The 20683-nt window shown below is 38.5% G+C and overlaps 1 protein-coding gene and 1 long non-coding RNA gene across 2 annotated transcripts; one reads left to right on the top strand and one right to left on the bottom strand.

Moving 5' to 3' along the window:
* Positions 1–5676: 5676 nt before the first annotated feature.
* LOC122000371 lies at positions 5677–6828 on the bottom strand. Its single transcript, XR_006117110.1, has 3 exons — positions 6413–6828; positions 6116–6300; positions 5677–5735 (listed from the first exon to the last, which is right to left on the bottom strand). It is a non-coding gene; the product is annotated as an uncharacterized LOC122000371 (long non-coding RNA).
* Positions 6829–12406: 5578 nt separating this feature from the next.
* Positions 12407–14503, top strand: LOC121999603 (pectinesterase-like). The gene is made up of 4 exons (XM_042554262.1): positions 12407–12675; positions 12745–13424; positions 13516–13676; positions 13794–14503. Exons 1-4 carry the CDS (start codon positions 12418–12420, stop codon positions 14501–14503), a joined length of 1809 nt encoding a protein of 602 aa, XP_042410196.1. The 5' UTR covers positions 12407–12417.
* The last annotated feature ends 6180 nt before the right edge of the window (positions 14504–20683 follow it).

Raw genomic sequence — 20683 nt, 5'->3', positions numbered from 1 at the left:
TATTAATGTTTCTAATGTACCCCTAGAAATTTTTTCAAAGTTGTTTAACTATTTATTATATTTTTTTCTATTTTTTGATGTAGTCAAAGGGAGAGAAATATATACAAGTTAAGGGGGAGTTAGAATAGTTTTTTTAGATTTAGAATTTTTACTTATTTTGCAAACTTAGTTAATTCATTGCATTACAATATTTTATTCTAATTGAAACTTGTTTACATAATATGTTATTATTTTGTTTGATTCTAACCTTAATTTGGGTTGATATACATCAAAAAAGGAGAGATTGCAAGTACTCCGAGGTACTTTTGTTGTGGTCAACCAAGTTATGTTAAATCCTGTTGTATTTGATCTTTATGTCTAAATGTACAGGAGTTTAGGAACACAAAAAGTCTAATGGAAGACGCAGCTAGCGAGTAGGATGGTACGGGAAAGGAGCCGACGGGCTCGAAGTATCTGAAGGATGAGGTGATGTGGAAGAGTACACCGGCAGACGAGAAGGACGCACGTAGTGGTCTGAGGGACTAGAAGTCGGGTAGGAAGACTTCTCGAGGAGAAGGTCAGAGTTAGATTCGGGTGAGCTCAACTCCGGTTAGCCGAAGCATCACCCACGCGAAGAGATCAACTTATGGGGAGCTAATCTGCCTCATGAAAGGTGCCTTTGATGACTTTGAAGGCGCCTTTGATAAACAGTGTGAAGACGCCTTCTAGCCCATAGAAGGCACCTTCCCTAGCTGTTACTCAAGGATAATGTTTTATCCTCGGGGAGGGGGGATAAAGTTAATCTGATGGAAGGCGCATTGGACCACTTTGAAGGTGCATTCAAGCTACAGATAATATTTTCCAAGGGCTATAAAAAGACTCTTGGACCTAGGAAATTAACAACAATTCTTATATTCATTTTCTAGCATATTTCTGAGCGTTCAATGAGTGTAAGAGGCTTCTTCGCCTACATAAAGGAGACATTTTTAGTGCTTTCATTTTGCCTTAGATTAACATCCACCTAGATTGTAACCAAGTAATTCTTTAGCCTCTTTTATTTTATTAGTTGTTAAATTGCTTTAATTTAATTGTGCTACTAATCTAAGTTGAAAGATCGAGAAAGGTTTAGCTTTATTATTTATAGGTAATTCATCCCTTCTTACCGGCCCCACTGCACCAACAGTGAATAACACTCGTGGGGTTTTTCATGTTTTTAGGAAAATAGTCAGAGTAAAATGCAGCAGAATAAAAGGTAATAAAATAAAAAGAAAACACAATGCTAAGAAAACTGAGTTTTACTTAGTTCAGAGTCTGTGATAACTCCTACTCTAAGACTCACACTCGTTGAATGTTTACTTTAGGCATTTCACTATCAAATTACAAGTATACAGATGAAATACAAGGATTATAATTTAAGTACTATCGATAAAATTATACCGACGACTTTGGAGTTCGGAGAGTAGTGCTTTTGGTCGTCGAAGTCGCGTCGTGAAGTTGTAGGATCATCCTTGAAGCAGAACACAAGAGAAAGATTGTAAGAATGAGTTGTGGTTAAGCATATGCTCAAAGACTTCTTTTATAGACTGTTGAAGGTGCCTCCAGCTATATGTCTTATCTCTATAGCCTCAGTCTTGATAACGTCCGCATTCTATCAAGTTCATCCATCCAAAGGCACCTTCAAGGTACTCAAAGAAGCCTTTGTAAGGCGCCTTCCAAGCTTCCACTGCTTGGAAGGCGCCTTCACTCACTATTCACCCAAGGTAATCTTTGTGCACTTCACTTTTTGTAAGACATATTAGTCCAAATGTAAAAGATACCCTGTAAAATAAAGTTAGCACAATAAAATGTGATTAATAAACTATTTGATAATCTCCGGACTGCCCGATTTTAGCTTTAGGATTTTATGAAAATCTTAGGTTGAACCGACGCCTGCTGTTCCCTCAACAGGGAATGTGTCCTCACCTACTCCACTCAGGAGAATTTACTTTTTGCCAAACCGGTCTTCCAGATCGTCTGAACTTTGTCTTAGCGTCCAAGATATCAGGACTTTTCGCTGGACTTCCAATTCCCGACTCATTCAGTCTTCCACTAGTGTCTGTGACCCCCAAGATTTCATCTAGTGTCCTCGACCCTAGAATTTCTCCCAACGTCCTCGATCCATCAAGATTTGCCCAGTCCCCCGAACCAAAACTTCATTGCCTAACCGTAACTAAGACTTTCCACCTACCTAGCCTCAACTAGGACTTTCCTTTGCCTAAGATCACTTAGGGCTTTCCTACACACTTAGTTCAACTTGTTAGAACAACAATAACCCTTAATTTAGAATCATTTGCCATAATCAAAACTTAGGTTCTATTATCTGGTGCTTCCTGCACCAACAATCTCCTTTTTTTTATTATGGCAAAACAATTCAAAGTTAAGTAAAGCATAACAAAAATTAATGTAACATAAGTAAGAAAATAAAATAATTTGATAAATTAACAAAGTAAAGATGTTCCCCCATAATTTAATACTAAAAAAAACTTATTTATTAAGTTATGTTTGACTTAAATTTTAACTTTTCTCTCCTCATTTGACATATATCAAAAGGAATACTAAGTAGAGAAGAAAGTTGTTAACTTGTAAAGATAGTACTTAAATTTAAAAAAAAATAAACTTTTAATCTATTAAAAAAATTGACGTGTAAAGTTGTTAACTTTTGCTTCTCCTAAAATGATCACTTAACTTTCTTTTTAAAAATGACTTAGCTTTGAAAAGAGTTTCTTTGAAATTTTGAAAAAGTAGCTAATTTTGAAGGAGATTGACTCGTAAACCTTCTTTTGAAATATACTTTTACACCTTCATTTTTTTTAAAAAAATACTTAACTTTTGGAAATACTTAACTTTCAAAAAATACTTAAGTTTTTACAAAACTTAGCCTTAAAAAAATTGACTTGAAATTTTTTTGAAAAACACTTAGCTTTTGCATATACTGAAAAATACTTAAATTTTAACCTCCTTTTTTCTCCCCCTTGATTAATGCCTCAAAATAAATTTTTAAGTAACTTGTTTAAGTTTGAGGGCCCTAGAGTCCAAGCATGGAAAATAAAATTAAAACATATCAAAATAATAATCTATTTTTCTAATTTTCTATCTCACTCTTTCAGTTAAGTTAACTTTGAAGTTGATTTTAAGTTTGAAAATATTATCTCTGAATTTGAAAAATATTTAATTTTAAGTTTTGAAAAATATTTAAGTTTAAATTTTTAAATATATTTAAGTTAGAATTTGAAAAAAATTAAATTTGAATTTAAAAAATAATTAAGTTTTAATTTTAACAAATATTATGTTTGAATTTTTAAAAAATAAAATTTCAAAGCATATTTAAGTTTGAATTTTGAAAAAAAAAATTAAGTTCCAATTTTGAATAATATTTAAGTTTGAATAATTAAATTTTAAAAATTTTAATTAAGGTTTAAAAATAATTAAGTTTTGAAATTAATTAAGGTTTGAAATAAATTAAGTTTTGAAAATAATTAAGTTTTTAATAAGGTTTAATTAAGTTTGGTTTGACTCGGTTTGACTACTTTTTATTTTTAACCTAAATCCATCTCACCCTTTTTTAGATTTTCAATTAGGGAACCTTATGGGTTTTGTGAGATGGTTTATCTTCAATTTAAAGTGAAATCTAAGGATTGATTTACATTTGAGTTAGACTTAGATTTATCAGTTAGTTGATTAAATATCTATTTTGATAATTAGCTTCTAGGTTATGGCAAGGCAAAAGACCATCTTGGGTATTGGAGCAATAACCACTTCTAGACAAAGTCTTTTAAGAAAATTATATATTTAATTTTCTTTCTAAAAATCCTAGGTCTAACTAGTCAAGTGTCGATCAAGCCTAAATCCTTATTTACCATAATCTAAGCATGAATAAGGAAAACAGTAAATCAAATATCAAACAGGTCTATTTAATAATAAAAATGATTTTTTTAATTATTAGCTCCCTGTCACGCCCCCAGGTAGTCCCTGTCCGAAGAAATTTCGACAGCATCTCCCCTGTACGGCGGACAATATGAAGCTCAGTATACATATATCTCCATACCTCGGCCACACACGGCCGGAACAATACACACAAATAATAAACAATCCACGCAGTTATATTCAACATCCCACGCAGATGTAATATGAACAATCCACGCAGGTATATAAAGAAAGAACGATATAAAATCCTCGAAGATATATGTAAACAGCCTACTCTACTACAACGAAGAAAACAAATCCACGAAGTAATGAAAATACAACCGCAGCGGAAAACAAAAGTAGCAAACCCGAATATTCAATGTGAAGTCCACAATACAAACCCACAATACAAGTATATAAGATGCAAAAGCAAAATATAATCCGACAGAGAAAATCCTCGCGATAATGGGGCTAGCGACTGGAATCTCCCCGACGGCCTCGACCTGAAAAATAGTAATAAAAACGGGGTGAGTTCAAAGAACTCAGCAGGTAATCCAATAGATATGTACAACAACATATAACTACCAGTAATATCCTAAGGTACAACCTCCTAAACCATAAAGCCTATAGTACAGTCTCCTATCAGTATAACACATATGCATAACTGAATAAAATGCAGTAACCAACAATAGGCATGTAACACAGTCTACTGCACAAATAATAAGAAATGCGATACTGAAATAAACTGTACTCACCTGCGAGGCTTGGGCAACTGACTGTCAACATACAGAGATAAAAATAGTCAGAGCAAAAGCATGTACCCTGTATGCATGTCAATCATATGCAATCACCAAAATGCATCAATCATAACGAATGCAATCCGTGCATATGATGCAATATGACATGGTCACCCTTGTCAACCAGTCAGCCATCTCACACACAATGGTGAGACCGAGTGGGTAGGGCTGTGACACCGTGCACTCTGCCATCACTGCCCCTGAAGAGTGACCGAGTGGACGGGATGCTGTCGGAGTACACCTATCCTCCTACCTCAAACATAGTGAGGGAGCGCAATGCTCTCAACTCCCGGTACGCGATGACGGGGAGGGACCCCTGCACACTACCCATGAGCAGACCAGCGGAGCACTACAGAGCTACTGTCATACACACCCTGCTGTGCTATGCCACTACCCATGCAGTGAAACACGTTGTGTGCAGGCCTATGTAGTCGGCCGACGAGCTCAACAATAATGGAGTCGTCAATCGCCCAGCATGCAATCATGCAAGATGGTGCATGATGCTACAGTATGTCATACCTGAACATAGCCTCCTCCATATATGTGTATGCCCAAAAGGTAAACGCATATATATAACCATGATATAAACAGCATAAATCCAAAGACATCACATATAACAATGATGTAAGTATCATGAATCCAAGAGCATGTATCACACATGTAAAGCAACTAATCCAGTAGAGTAGAGCACTATAGATATGCATCTCTATGAACACAGATAAGCATAGCAAGAAAGAAAAGCATGCTAGACCAAGGTATAGATGTTAATCGTAGCAACATGTATCAAGTATCAAGTAACTAAACCAGGGAATATGCTAACTACCAATCGCTAATAATCGCCTACAGGTATAGAATAAACTATAACCAGAGAAGAGAAAGATCTACCAATTACTAGTAAACATATATAAACTGCACATATCATAAGACAATATCCACAAGATAAGTCAAAGGGTACCCGCCTCAAATAGCAGGTACAATCCAAATCCGAAGTCGAGACGCCCGTCTCGAATCAGAGTCCTGTGTCAAACAACATATATATTTCATTTAGCTAAATTTAAATGAAATAGCTAAATAAAATTCTAAAAAACTAAATTAGGATAAAACCCTAATCACGTCATCATTATCCTTCCTAAACTAATCTAACAAGTGATTAGGGTTTCTCCATTAGATTAGATACAGTCCAATATCCAACTAAACAATCACACTTAACTTAACTAAATCCAATGGTCGATTAGGATTAGTTACCTAATCCCTAATCACCCATTAGATTAGGAGATCCTATCAACCCATAAACCTAATTCGTATAGTAATACAATTTAACCCTAAACCAATACCTTACGTATCAATTAATACAACCATAATCCACATCTAAGTAGCTCACAGGGAATAGAACTCACCTCACTGATCTGAAGCCTCTGCCGACAGCACAATGAGAGGAATTTCCTTGCTGGATCAAAGAAACCACAGCAACTCTGCTGAAATCCTCCCCCACTTCAACCGAAACCTCAATCACCGCAAAGAAGGAAACATCCCAGAACCGATCTGTGGGTTACAGCACGTAATTGGATCCGATCTCTCCTTCCTAGCTCAAAACCGAAAGAAGATATCACAATTCCAACAAGGATCAAAACCGAAACAAGCCCTAACCTCCAAGATCGCAACCAGAGAGGGAAAAGAAGGAACCAGTTGCTTACCTTCGAAACCCTAGGGCATTCAAGCCGGCGATCGGATCGGGGGAGAGAGGGTCGGCAGAAACGAGAAGAAAGATCGGGGAAGGGTTGAGCAGAGGAAATCAAGATGATCCTTGTCTCCTTGATTGATCTCCGGCAAGCTCCGCAGATAGATCTACACCGGCGATCGTCGGCGTCGACTCGTCCACGCTCGGCGTCGGTTCGTCCCCGTGAGAGTCTTCAGAAAGATTAGAGCGAGGAGGAGGAGGCTTCGGCTGGATCTGGGCTTACTAGGCGTCGATGCCGGCCGAAGGAGATCACCGGAGCTCTCGGCTTGCTTCGGCGTCGCCCGTCCGCGAGAGAACAGAGAGAGGAAGAGGAAGAGGGGAGATCGGGGAAGGCAAGTAGGGATCGGCGGTTTTGGGGGAAAAGAAATAAGGAAAAAGGAATTATATAAATAACCATTTCCTCATTTAAACGGGTATCTCAACTCGGCTTTATCCGTACCCGAAACTAATCCCCGCAAAACCCATCGTATGAGCTCCGAAAAATTCTCAGAAAATTTCTAAAAATTCCGGAAAAATTTTATAAGGCTATTTCTGCAATAACCCTATTTATTTAAATTTTCCGAGATCTCACACTCCCTCTGGATCATAACCTCGATAAGGTCTATCAAGGTAATAGATTTGTTCCTTGAGGATCCAATATTGATTGAGTCCAACTTGATTAATCAGGTCAGACTTGGGGACCCATGCAGGTCAGACTTGGGGACCCATGCTTTGACTATGTTTCTATTTGATCGATTCACTAAAGATAAGTACGATCTGAATCATTATTTAGCCTTGTTTCTGAGTCTAGATCGGTTGTATATGACCCTTTGTTTTCCAAGAATCAGATCAAGATTATTGGAACCTAAGGTGAACTATTCCAACATGTCCTTAAGTTCCTTAACTTGACTTTTCAAAGTGAAATTTTCTTCCTCAAGTTGTTGGACTTAAGTTGAAGTTCCAGCTTGAACAGACTCGGTCAAAAGACTTGGGTTAGTCACTTCCTTAAGGGTTGTTATCTCATTTTAGAGTAACTTGACTTAGATATTAGATTTGACCAACTTTCTTAATAAGTATGAAATTAAATTTTATAATTTATCTACTTGAGGAGAACTTATAGTATCGTTTGGCCCTTAGAAAACTAATATGAATCCGTGGCTTCTTTCAAACTCAGTTTTTGATTCAGCTTTGGTTTTATATTCGGACTCGATTTTGGCAACGTAAGCTTGTACTAGTAGATCAAGGAAGTTCTCTTGCTCGTGTTCTTCGTCGAAGTCTTCCGAGCATTCAGACCATGTTGCTTTTAAAGCGTTCCTTCTTCTTTACTTTTGGTTTGGACATTCCGGCTTGTAGTGCCCCTTCTGGTTATACCCGTAACAAATCACTTCTGATTTTGGCTTTGTAGTTTGATTCACACCCAGCTGCTTGCTCTTACTCTTGTATTGGATCACCTTTTTCTTCTTAAGTATTTTCCGAACTAGTTTGACTAGTTCGGTGGTGATCTCATCTTCATCTTCTGAATCCGATTTGTCTTCGAATTCAGGTTCAGTTCGATGCTTGGTTTTTTGTTCCCTCATTTTGCTTGTACTTGCAACCAAAGCAATATCTTTCTTGACCGGAGTAGCATTAATTTGCTCATGCAATTCAAACTCAAAAACTAACTCATCTAACCTAATTAAAGAGAGGTATTTAGATACTTTATAAGCATTTATCATCGATGCCCATAACGTATTCTTCAGAAAAGCATTTAAGGTGTACCTAATGAAGTCGCGGTTCTTCATTCTTTAACCGATCACCTGGAGGTCGTTGAGAAGATCTTGACTGTGAACATGTAACTGGCTCCCCGATTCACTTTCCTGTATTTTTATATTATATAATTTGTTTAAGATTAAGTCTTATTTAGATACCTTTGTGTCAGAGGCCTTCTCGTGCAGTTCAATCAGTTTTTCTTATAACTCTTTTGTGCTTGAGAATGGGCTGACTCTGTTCAACTCTTATTTGGTCAAACTGCATTGGAGAGTTCACGTGGCCTTTACATCCACCTCGATTTTCCTTCTTGTTGGTGCGTCCCACTTATCACAAGGGATGAGAACTTCATCTTCGGTGAGAAATGTGAATCTAGTTTGGATTATGATCCACATTTTCGCTTGCGTCTTCAAGTGGTATTCCATCTAGCCCTTCCAATAACCGAAATCCTCACCGGAGAAAAGAGGCGGGTGTGCGGTACTATAACCTTCTTGATGGGTCATAAAAAGAAAACCTCGTACATAGAAAAAATGATAAAATGTCTCAAGACTTGGTCTTAGATTAGTAGTGTATGATAAAGGAAAACAAAGAATTCGAGTGGTGTTATACCAACTTTGAGAAACAATAAACTCGATCGTGAAAAATTATCGGAAGGGGTAAAAGCACCAATTCCGATTGACTCTGAAAAGCTTTAAAAATACCACGAATAATTGCTTGAATGGTGGTTTCACCTATTCAAGCGGTCCCACTCTAATACCAATTATAGGATCAAAAGCGCTAGAGGGGGTGAATAACGCTCATGACTTTTTCACGTTTTTAGGAAAACAATCGGAGTAAAACACAGTGGAATAAAAGATAATAAAAGCAAAAGAAAACACAATGCTAACACAATCGCGTTTTACTTAGTTTGGAGTCTGTGGCAACTCCTTCTCTAAGGTCCACACTTGTTGAGTGTTTACTTTAGGAAATTCACTATTAACTCGCAAATTACAAGTATACAAATGAAATACAAAGATTATAATTTAAGTACTATTGACAAAATTATACCAATGACTTTGGAGTTAAGAGAGTAGTGCTTTCGGTCGTCGGAGTCACGTCGTAAAGTCGTAGGATCACCCTTAAAGCAATGTGCAAGAGAAAGATTGTAAGAATGAGTTATGGTTAAGCATATGCTCAAAAACTTCTTCTATAGATTGTTGAAGGCACCTTCAACACCATGGAAGGCCTCCAGCTGTATATCTTATCCCCACAGCCTCGGTCTCGATAACGTCCACATTCTGTGAAGTTCATCCATCCGAAGGTGCCTTCAAGGCACTCAAAGGCGCCTTCGTTCCTAGCTCTAAGGCGCCTTCAGCTGCTTGGAAGGCACCTCCGTGCACTATTCACCCGAGGTAATCTTTGTGCATATCACTTCTTGCAAGGCATATTAGTTCAAATGCAAAAGATGCACGGCAAACAAAGTTAGCATAATAAAATATTTGATAGTCTCTGAACTGTCTGGTTCTGACTTTCAGATTTTTCAAAAATTATAGATCGAACCGATGCCTACTATTCCCTCAGCAGAGAATCCACCACATACTCTTCTCAAGAGAATTTATCTTTTGCCAAATCAATCATCCAAACCATCTGGACTTTTGCTCAGCGTCAAAGACATCAAGACTTTCTGCTAGACATTCGATCCCAGACCCGTCTAATCTTCCACCTGATGCTGCGACCTCCAGGATTTTCACCTAGCGTCCTCGACCCTGGGATTTCGCCCAACGTCCTCGACCTGCCAAAACATTGCCCAGTCTCTCAGATCAAGACTTTGTTGTCTAATCACAGCTAGAACTTTCTATCTGCCTAGCCTCAACTAGGACTTTCCTTTGCCTAAAATCACTTAGGTCTTTTCTACATACTTAGTTCAACTTATTAGAACAATAACAACCCTTAACTTAGAACTTTTTGTCATAATCAAAACTTAAGTCCGATCATCTTGTGCTTCTTGTACCAACAAACTACACCTTGCAGTTGCATAACTTCTCATAGTGGAAGTAGTTTTTTTTTTCAAACAAGGGGTTGGCTCGTGGCTAAAGGGGTTGTTCATTGTAATCGTCCTTTAGACGACAAGCGCAATACAAGACATCAATTGTTAGTGAGTTTATCTTTTTCATTTTGAATTCTATAGAGCAACTATTCATGCATTAATTACGACACTGATACCAACTAACGAAGCGAGAACTATTGATTCTATTAATTCGAACATGATATTAGAAATAATTTTCTAAAAGTCTGTTGATTTTAAAAATGCCTAAAAATAAGTATCTAAAAACTCAAAGTTTTAGGGGAAAAGACAACCGATATCTTATTGATAAAAAAACTCACTAAAAATCCAGTAAGCAACTGATGTTTAAATAGACTTAAATCCTAAATCTACAAAAGATGAATATACCCTTAAATCCTAACTTGGCAAAAGATATAACAAAAATGACTAAAATTCTTTTTGATTTTCGAAAAGACTTTAACTCCCAATTGTAGATCTCCAAAAAAAAAAAAATGATTTAATATATTATACATTTTATGGTCCAACCTCAATTGAAAGTTATGATTTATGTAAATCATCAACACCTTGGCTGGGTGGCTAAAGCATTTCGCAGCCCAGACACCCCGTCTGATTCATTAGCTCAGATAATTCCAGATGATTCGACTGCTCAAGGTTCACTTGTGGATTCAACCATTCGAATCTCATATTTTGAGTTAACTCTCCTATGGTAGTAAAAGGTGGAATTCGTCATCCCAACGGTCTCACATGGTCAGCCCCATGACCATCTGTAAGGAGATAAATCGAGAAATTATAATTGACCAGTGCAAAAGATAATTGAGTTAACTCTCCTAGTTATTAGGCAATGTGATATTGGAAGCTCCTCCACCCATTAATCTGTGGCCGATAATGGTAGAACAACCAACACCATAATGCAGGGACAATTACACCAAAGTCAGCCGTCATAACTGAGTCGATTTTGGATTTTGTGGAAACAATCAATGTTATCTCGATAGGTAAATATGGAGGTACCTTGATCCATCAATTTTTCATGAGATCTTAGTTTTTTTTTTTTTTTTTTGTCTGTGATGTCTTTTGGTGGCTTAAGCATCAAAGAGCATTATAAGACATCTTTGATATCATTTGACCTTTGTTGTTGTTTTTAAAATTAACATCAGCTATATAACGTACCTTAATTAATTTTGAGAATGATTGATCTGATTTATAAAAGTTTTCATAGGTCATAAAGTAAATTAAAAAATATTGACAACGAAACTACCTATATGTCCAGCATTCTTAAATTAATCATCATTAAAAGGAATTTACCTGTTACTTCATCGAAGTTGAATATCAATCTTTAAATATTTGAAAAATTAAAAGGACGTTTAATTTGTCGTATCATCATTAAAAACCCTAAATGGGGTTATTCAACCTCTCCCCTCCCGGCCCGCCTCTCAATCCTTCGTGAATCGTTAAGTAAATTTAATTGAGTTTAACTCGACTAAAATAATTTGTAAGTCATCTATCAATCTTTTAGAATAGACTATAATAGGTGTGAATCTACATTATGCCAAGAGTGGAATCTCACTCCACTCCTAACCTCTCCAAACAGATACGTCTACATGTCAACTTTTAGATGGGTCAGCGGGAAAGGTGGCATATAAAAGGAGGAGGCGATATTAATTACTGCTCGTTCACCCCGCAGGCCAATTTAATTCCAAGGCAAATTGGATGAAAGAATTGTCAACGATATTCCGATTGATAGACGAAACACGTGTAATACAGGAAAATTAAAAACACTAAGTATAATTTAAGAAAAAATCTCCTTGTCTCTCCCGATCGCCCTTCGTATTACTTTACAAAGGATAATCTCCTCCTATCTTTTTTCACATAAAAAAAAAAAGGAGATTCCAGAAGAATTTACGTACGAACCTCTGCTATTTTAATTTGGCCAATAAAATCGCGAGAAATGAGCAATGGTGGAATGAGCGTTGACCACCCATTTCTCCAAGGATCGTCAAAATTCGTCAACACGATATATGCGACAAGGCTTCGAACCTCTCTGCGCCTTTCTTTTCTGAGCACCAACCGATTATGGTAATTAATAAATCCCACAACCTGCCTTGCTTCTTGATTTATCTTCCCTCTGCTCTGCCAACAAAACAGCTAGGCAGAGGAAGAAGGAAAAGAGGAAACGATCGATCGAGGACGCAGCTATGTCTGCGTTCCAGGACTTTGGGCCCCTCTCGGAGCGGCGAAGGGCGGATAAGGCTCAGAGGAGGAGGAAGCACCTCATGGCCGCCAGTGCCGTTGCTTCCGTAATGCTTATCCTCTCCGCCGTCGTGGCTGCTGCTGTGCTTTACAATCCAACGCATCGTGCCGCAGATACCTCGAGCAAGCAGTCCAGCAGTGACTCCCATCCATCGAGCCGTAACGAAGGGAAGGATCATCCCACCACCGCCACTCTCATCCAGGTCCTCATTAGATCACAATATTAATGTTTTCAATATTAATTAAATCAAAATTAATTAATATTTGAACAGATCATCTGTGCGTTGACGGACTATAAGAGCTCTTGCGAATCTAGTCTCAAAAAGTTGACCAACAGCACCTCCTCCCCCAAGGATTATGTCCGCGCCGCCGTCACCTCCCTCGTCGACGAGGTAGGAAAGGCCTTCGCCCGATCCGACGACATCAAGTCCGACGACCCGGCGGTGAAGACCGCCGTCAAGCTATGCCAGGAGATGCACGGGTACGCCTTGGGCGAGCTCAACCACACCCTCCGCACCATCGACTCGCACTCCCTCTCCCAGCTCCCGGCGCAGGTGCACGAGCTCAAGAACTGGCTCAGCGCCACTGCTGCCTACCAGCAGACCTGCATCGATGGCTTCCCCAAGGGAGAACGGCAGGACAAGATGCAGGAGGCGCTGGACTCGGCCAAGCGCTCGACAAGCAACGCTCTGACCATCGTCGGCAAGGTCTCGACTTTCATGTCGATGCAACATGGCCTAGGCGCCAGGCGTCGCCTTTTTGAGGAAGTGGGCGACGACGACGAGGGTGGCGATGGAATTCCGGCGTGGGTGGAGGAGTCGGAGCGTAGGGTGTTGCAGAGCCGCGCCACCAAGGAGTTCACGCCCAATGTGACAGTGGCCAAGGACGGAAGCGGAGATTTCAAAACTATTTCAGACGCTCTTGCTCATTTGCCGGCCAAATATGACGGAAGGTGAGCGACGTCACTCTGCTTCTCTCGTCCTAATAAATAATTCCATCCTAAATTATCAATATTCGCTGGGTTATGATCATTCTGCATCAAGGTACGTGATTTACGTGAAGGAGGGGGTGTACGCGGAGCAAGTAGAGGTGGGATCGACCATGATCAACATCACAATGTATGGCGATGGATCAAGGAAGACGATTGTCACGGGAAGCAAGAACTACGTTGATGGAGTGAAGACATTCCATACAGCCACCTTCGGTAAGATTATCACTGCCATTTCTTTATTTACTTAATTTTGGTTATAAACTCTTGACAAAATTAAATAACCTTGAAAAAAATTAGATACTTCTAATTGCTTATCTTTGTGTGTACTAGCTGCCATCGGCGACGGCTTCATGGCAGTGGCGATGGGGTTCCAGAACACGGCCGGCGCAGAAAAGCATCAAGCGGTCGCACTCCGAGTGCAATCCGACCGCGCCATCTTCCTCAACTGCCGCATGGAGGGTTACCAGGACACTCTATACGCCCACTGCCACCGCCAGTTCTACCGCGGCTGCCTCATCCTCGGCACCATCGATTTCATCTTCGGAGACGCTGCTGCCGTCTTTCAAAACTGCATCCTCACCATCCTCCGCCCCCTCGATAACCAACAGACCATCGTCCTGGCCCAGGGCCGCACGCTCCCCCAAGAAACCACCGGTTTCGTTCTCCACAGTTGCCGCATCGTGCCTGATCCTGCCCTCGCCAATCCAAACCCAGCGCCCAAGTCTCCATTCCGGAACTACCTCGGCCGGCCGTGGCAGAACTTCTCTCGCACTGTCATCATGGAATCCGAAATCGGCGACTTCGTCGACCCGGAGGGATACATGCCCTGGGACGGTGACTTCGGCCTTAACACCCTTTCGTATGCAGAATACAACAACAAAGGAGTCGGCGCCGCCACCGCTAAGCGGGTCAACTGGCCTGGCGTCAAGGTCATCTCCCAGGCGGAGGCCAGCGCCTTCACGCCGGCTGACTTCATTCAGGGCGGCGATTGGATCGGAAAGACTGATACCCCTGTTCACCTCGGTCTTTACGGCCAATGATATGCGAACTTAGACATGGGCAAAAAAAATTATGCTTTTTCTTTCCTATTTGAGTCATGCCTAAACTGATTACACCCTAAGATTCATTTGACATATACTGAAGAGGAAATTTTTTTTTTTAAAAAAACATCCTAAATTATATAAATCATAATAAATAAATAAATAAATCCTTAAAATACCAACTATAAGGTTGTTCTTTATTTCTAATATTATTATAACAGTTTTGACTAGTTATTACAATGTATAAAATACAATGTTAATATAGTATCTACACAACTATGATTATCTATTACAACATATAGAATATACTTTGTAGCTGCTAAAATGTATAGATAAAGTTTAGTTTTGCTCTTTACCAAACAACGGTAAATTTTCAAAGGAAGCACTTCTAGTCCCCCCTACAAAAAAAAAAAAAAAAAAAAAAAAAAAACGCACCCAAGTGTTTTTTTTTCCCAAAATGTACGCTTGATTCTAATTTTACTCCTTGACAATTACTAACTTTTCTTCTTTCCCTCTTCTAATTTTGCTCTTCTCTTTTCTCTAACATTAATTTAAAATTTAATTGACACTATACATTTGTTTATTTTAAATTTTAATTTTAAAACTTTAATAAAAAAAATTAATAAAATATAAAATAAAATTAATAAAATAACAAAAATAAATTTTTTTCCTATTTTTTAATATCTTCTATTTTAATATCTAATTATAAATAATAACAAAATAAAATTAATAAAGTTGATTTTATTAATAAAAATAATAAATAAATAAATAAAAATTACTTTGATGCCCGTCTTTAGAAATTAGCATCATAGCTTAAATACCAATATTGTTGTGGTGTTTATTTCCGAAGACCAATACCACAGTATCATGAAAGTTTCAAATCATTTTGAGCACTGTTAGGAAGACCTTAAAATAGTAAATAAGGATTTATTTGGACTTAAGTTCACCTAATAAACATATAGGAGTTGAAATGAGTTCGATCAGAGCTTTCTAGATCCATCAATTGATTTTAAACAAAATCCATTGATAGACTATGAAACTCGAATTTCTAAAAACTTGAAATGAGTTGGAAGAGGTGAGTGTATAGAAGGGAGATATGATGAGAAATTCTGGTCCTGAGTCTCCTACACAAATATAGATCCGTGTCAATTGACACAAAGTATGAAACTTTCTAAACCTTTTGAGCAATGCTAGGAATCTTTTACGAGGATAATGGAAGAACCTTTGGACTCTAGGGCACTGTAGAAATCTACAGGAGTTGGAATGAGTCCGATCAAAGTTCTCTAAGTTCATCAATGGATTTTGACTAAAGCCCATTAATAGACCTAGATGACTTAGATTTCTGAATTTTTGTAATGAGATGGAAGTGTAGAGTGTGTAAAAGGTAGATATCGTGAGAAATCTTAGTTTTGAGTCTCCTACATGAAGTTATATGCCCGTGTCAATTGGTATAAAGTCTGAAACTTTCTAAATTTTCTGAGCAATATTGAGAATCTTTTACGATAATAACGGAGGACACCCTTGGACTCCAGGGAACTGTAGAAACCTACAAGAGTTGGAATTAGTCTAATCAAAGCTCTCTAAGTCCATCAATGAATTTTGACCAAAATCTATTGATGAACCTTGATGACTTAGATTTCTAAAATTTTATAATGAGATGGAAGTGTGCAATGTGTAAAAGATATATATTGTGTCCAATCTTGGTCCTAATACACGTAGGCAAAGTTATGATCACGTTCCAACTAGTATAGATTGCGGTGCCAATTTTCAAAGACCAGCACCATAATGTTGGTTGTGGGTGAAGAATGTGAGAAGTGGTGACTTGCTCAACTACATTCTCAATTGCGAAGAGGAGCACAATGACAAGCTTCTGCAGTAGCACTAGCTGTTGCCTCTACCACCATCGCAGTAGTAGGCTTACAGGAAGGGAAAAAAAAGCACTACCAGCCTACCACTGCTACACCGCCCACTAGATCCAAGAAATGGAAACGTAAGCGTATGACTCAATAATCCCCTCGCCTCTAATTTTTTCTTCAACTGTAAACTTGAAAGAGATGAAGATAATAATTTATTCAAGATAAAATGCACAAATAGTTATGAATATTTGATATGATTAGATCTTAATGAATGAATAGGTTGTTTAAAGAATGCAAATTAGATCTTAATGAATGAATAGGTTGTTTAAAGAATGTCACATGTTTTTCACATGCAAAAGCTCATCGTTGTGCTCCTCTCCATACCTGATAATGTCATCGAGCGGGTCGCCACTTCTCACATGCTTCACCCACAACCAACATTGTGGTGCTGGTTTCTAAAGGCTATCACCACTATGGTGCTAGTCTTCAGAAACCAGCACCATAGTCTGTGCTAGTTGGCACATGATTATAACTTCACCTACGTGTATTAGGACCAAGATTGGACATTATATTTACTTTAGAAATCCAAGTCATCTAGGTCCATTAATGAGTTTTAGTCAAAACCCATCGATGGACTTCGAGAGCTATGATTAGACTTGTTGGTCCCTTTGGAGGTCAGCAAAAGGGGAGGGGTGAATTGCCCTGAAAAAAATAAAACCGACCTTTCTCGGATTTTCAACTACTAATCAAACTTGTAAAAATAGAAGAGACTAATTAAGCAGAATTTAAACAGACACAGAGGGTTTACTTAGTTTGTAATCAGAGGATTGCTAATCCAAGGCAAAGATGGCGCACTATCTGATTCTCCTCTGGGCGGAGTAGACTCTTACAGCGTTGAAAGCACAGACAGAAAAGTAAAGCACACAGAAGTTGATTACAAGTGAGATAAAAAATCTGTGCAAACCAGTGCTATATTTATAGCATTGGCCCGGGCGCCCCGAAGGGTTCCGGGCGCCCTGGGGGGGATAAAACTTTATCCCCCAACGTTCAGATCGCGTTAGAATCGATTTGGTCAACATCTTCATTCCGGGCGCTCGGAAGGGTTCCGAGCGCCCCGAGCTGCTCCGGGCGCCCCGAGCCTTAAAGTCAACAGAAGTTGACTTTTTCATCTCCGGTTCAACTCGTCTCGGTCCGGGTCTTGTTCGCTCCGGCTCCGCTAACTTGGGTGATCTCGGCCATCCGGAATAGGGCTCACCCGAACCCAAGTTCCGGCCTTCTCCTTGAGCAACCTTCCTTCCCGGTTTCTCATCCCTCGAACGCCGCGCACATTCTTCTCATCCACCGGTGTACTCTTCCGCGGTCACCTCGTCCCTCGGACGCACCGAGCCCGTCGGCTCTCTCCCCGTGTCGTCCTTCTCACTAGCCACATCTTCCACTCGACTTCCTGTGTTCCTAAGTTCCTGTACACTTAGACACAAGGGTTAGACAAAACAGGACCTAACTTAACTTGTTTGATCACATCAAAACACCTTGGGGTTCCAACAATCTCCCCCTTTTTGATGTGAGCAACCCAAGTTAAGCTAGGGCAAACAAATGCAATAAAAACAATTAATTTGCAAGTAATTTGCAAATAAGTCTAAAGATTTTGCAATTTAAAAAAATGTACCTCCCCCTAGACTTAACATTCTTCTCCCTCTTTGATCATATAAAAAATGGGGTTCCTTTTAACAAGTCTAAGGTAAAAAATTTCTTCCGAAAAAAAAATTTAAGTAAAATATTTTTCAGAAAAAAAATCATAAGTATTAAAAAAAAATCCTAAAATTTAAGTTTGAAACTTATTTCAACATTTCCTTAAAAAAATTTCATAAGTAAAAAAAAATTCTAAGGCAATTTTTATAAAAAAATTTTCTAAGGCAATAAAAAATTTCTAAGTCAAGTTTAAAAAAAAATTCTAAGGCAATTTCCAAAAAAAATTTCTAAGAAAAAGAATTTTCTAAGGCAATTTTTTTTTTTAAATTTGCAATGTAAGAATTTTCTAACTTAAAAAATTTCTAAGTTAAAAACATGGGAAAAAAATTTTAATTTCCAAAAATAATAATATTTTTTTTATTTGCATCAGAAATATTTTCTAAGTTAAACAAAATTTTCAAAACAAATGTTTAACAACTTTTAAGTATTATTTAATTCTAACTTTAATACTTTTTCCATAAAGTTAATTAAACATTTGATTTCAGTATTTTGGCTTCCAGGTCGTGGCGAAACACTAGGCCTTCTTGGTTATTGGAGCAACAACCACTTCCTTAGACAAAGCCTCATAAAGAAACTATCTGTTTAACTTTCTTGCTGAAAAATGCTAAGTTTAATTTAAAATTCAAGTTAAACATGTTTTCGAAACCCAATAGAAGTTCCTTCCTACAGGGTTAATTAAATATTTTCTAGGTACATAGGCCTTTGACATTTTTCTAATTTGATTTTGGTGAAACCTATAATACTAGTTTAGTCCTCTATAATTTTTAAAAGTAGAACTATTTGAACCGTTAGACTTTTTCAACCTTACTATTTCTTCTTTTAATTTATCATTTTCAAATTTTATTTTATCAAAGTCTTCTATTAAACAAGATTTTACCAAAGTTCTTTTTATTTCCAAAATTTCATTTTTTAATTTGGTATTTTCATTCTCTAATTTATACATGGATTTAGCCATTGCCTTAATACCAAAGTAAAGTTGATGAGGGGATAAGAGGTATACCTCACTTACCATATGAGACTTGAAGCCTAAATCTCCCTCTGCTTCGCTACTTTCATTTGAGGTCGCTCCTCCTTCATCGATGCTGGGTTCTGATGTACTTTGCCCTTTGTAGCTTGCCATCAGTGCTATCCCGACATATTCTTGAATCTCGGACTCAGATGAAGAAGTGTCGTCCCAAGTAGCTTTTAGGTTCTTGTGCTTCTTGGGAATCTTGCCTTTGTCCTTCTTTAGTTCTGGGCAATCTTCTTTTAGGTGTCCTTCCTTTTGACACTGGTAGCAACGCATCCTTCTTCTATTTCTTAGATTCCTTTTATTTTTCATTTCTTTAAATTTATTAAATCTAATTTTTTTTTTTAAAGTTTCTTACCATGTATGCTTCCTGATCGTCTTCTGAGTCTGACTCGGGTTCATCCCTTTTGGTTGCGTTTAGTGTGATCATCTGGTTTAATTCCTTTGTTGTTCCTGCACACCTGGTTTCATGTAGTTCAAGAGTGGAGAACAATTCTTCTAGAGTACTTACCTCCAGGTCTTTCGAAATATAGTAGGCATTGACGATTAATGTCCATTCTGAAGTTCTGGGAAACACGTTGAGTGCGTAGCGTATTGTGTCCCAATTTGTTATCGTTTCTCCGAGGTTCTTGAGACCAGTAATCAATTTTTTTACCTTCGCGTGTAGACTGGCTACCTTCTCACCTTTTTCCAGACGGATGTTCATCAGCTTGTTCTGGAGGATGTCTCTTCTAGCGAGCTTCGCTTCGGATGTACCTTCGTGGAGTTCTAGGAACTTCTCCCAGAGTTCTTTAGCAGATGAATAGCTTCTGACGCGGTTGACCTCTTGAGGCGGCAACACGCTCAGCAGGTGATATTCCGCACGGCTGTTCGCTACAGACTCATTCTGCTCCTTCTTTGTCCAATGACTCTCTTCTTTTTCTTCTCCATCTTGATTCATCGGAGCTACAAAACCATACTTCATAATAAACTAAATTTCGAAATCAGTTTTTAGGAATACCTCCATACAACGCTTCCAGTCTGCGAAGTCCCCCTCGAATTTTGGTGGAACGATGCTTGGTCCGGCCATCTCGTTGCTTCGATCGACGGTTAGTCCTCCTGAAGCGGCTTGCTCTGATACCACTTATTGGTCCCTTTGGAGGCCGGCAAGAGGGGAGGGGTGAATTGCCCTGAAAAAATAAAACTGACCTTTCTTGGATTTTCAACTACTAATCGAACTTGTAAAAATAGAAGAGACTAATTAAGTAGAATCTAAACAGACACAGAGGGTTTACTTGGTTTACAATCAAAGGATTGCTAATCCAAGGCAAAGATGGCGCACTATCTGATTCTCCTCTGGGCGGAGTAGCCTCTTACAACGTTGAAAGCACAGACAGAAAAGTAAAGCACACAGAAGTTGATTACAAGTGAGATAAAAGATCTGTGTAAACCAGTGTTATATTTATAGCACTGGTCGGGGCGCCCTGAAGGGTTCCGAGCGCTCTGGGGGGATAAAACTTTATCCCCCAACGTTCAAATCACGTTAGAATCGATCTGGTCAATATCTTCATTCCGGGCGCCCCAGGT

Source organism: Zingiber officinale, chromosome 7A, assembly GCF_018446385.1.
Source record: "Zingiber officinale cultivar Zhangliang chromosome 7A, Zo_v1.1, whole genome shotgun sequence".
Lineage (NCBI taxonomy): Eukaryota > Viridiplantae > Streptophyta > Magnoliopsida > Zingiberales > Zingiberaceae > Zingiber > Zingiber officinale.
The sequence above is the reverse complement of the archived record's forward strand: the minus strand, read 5'-3'. Positions and strand labels throughout refer to the sequence as shown.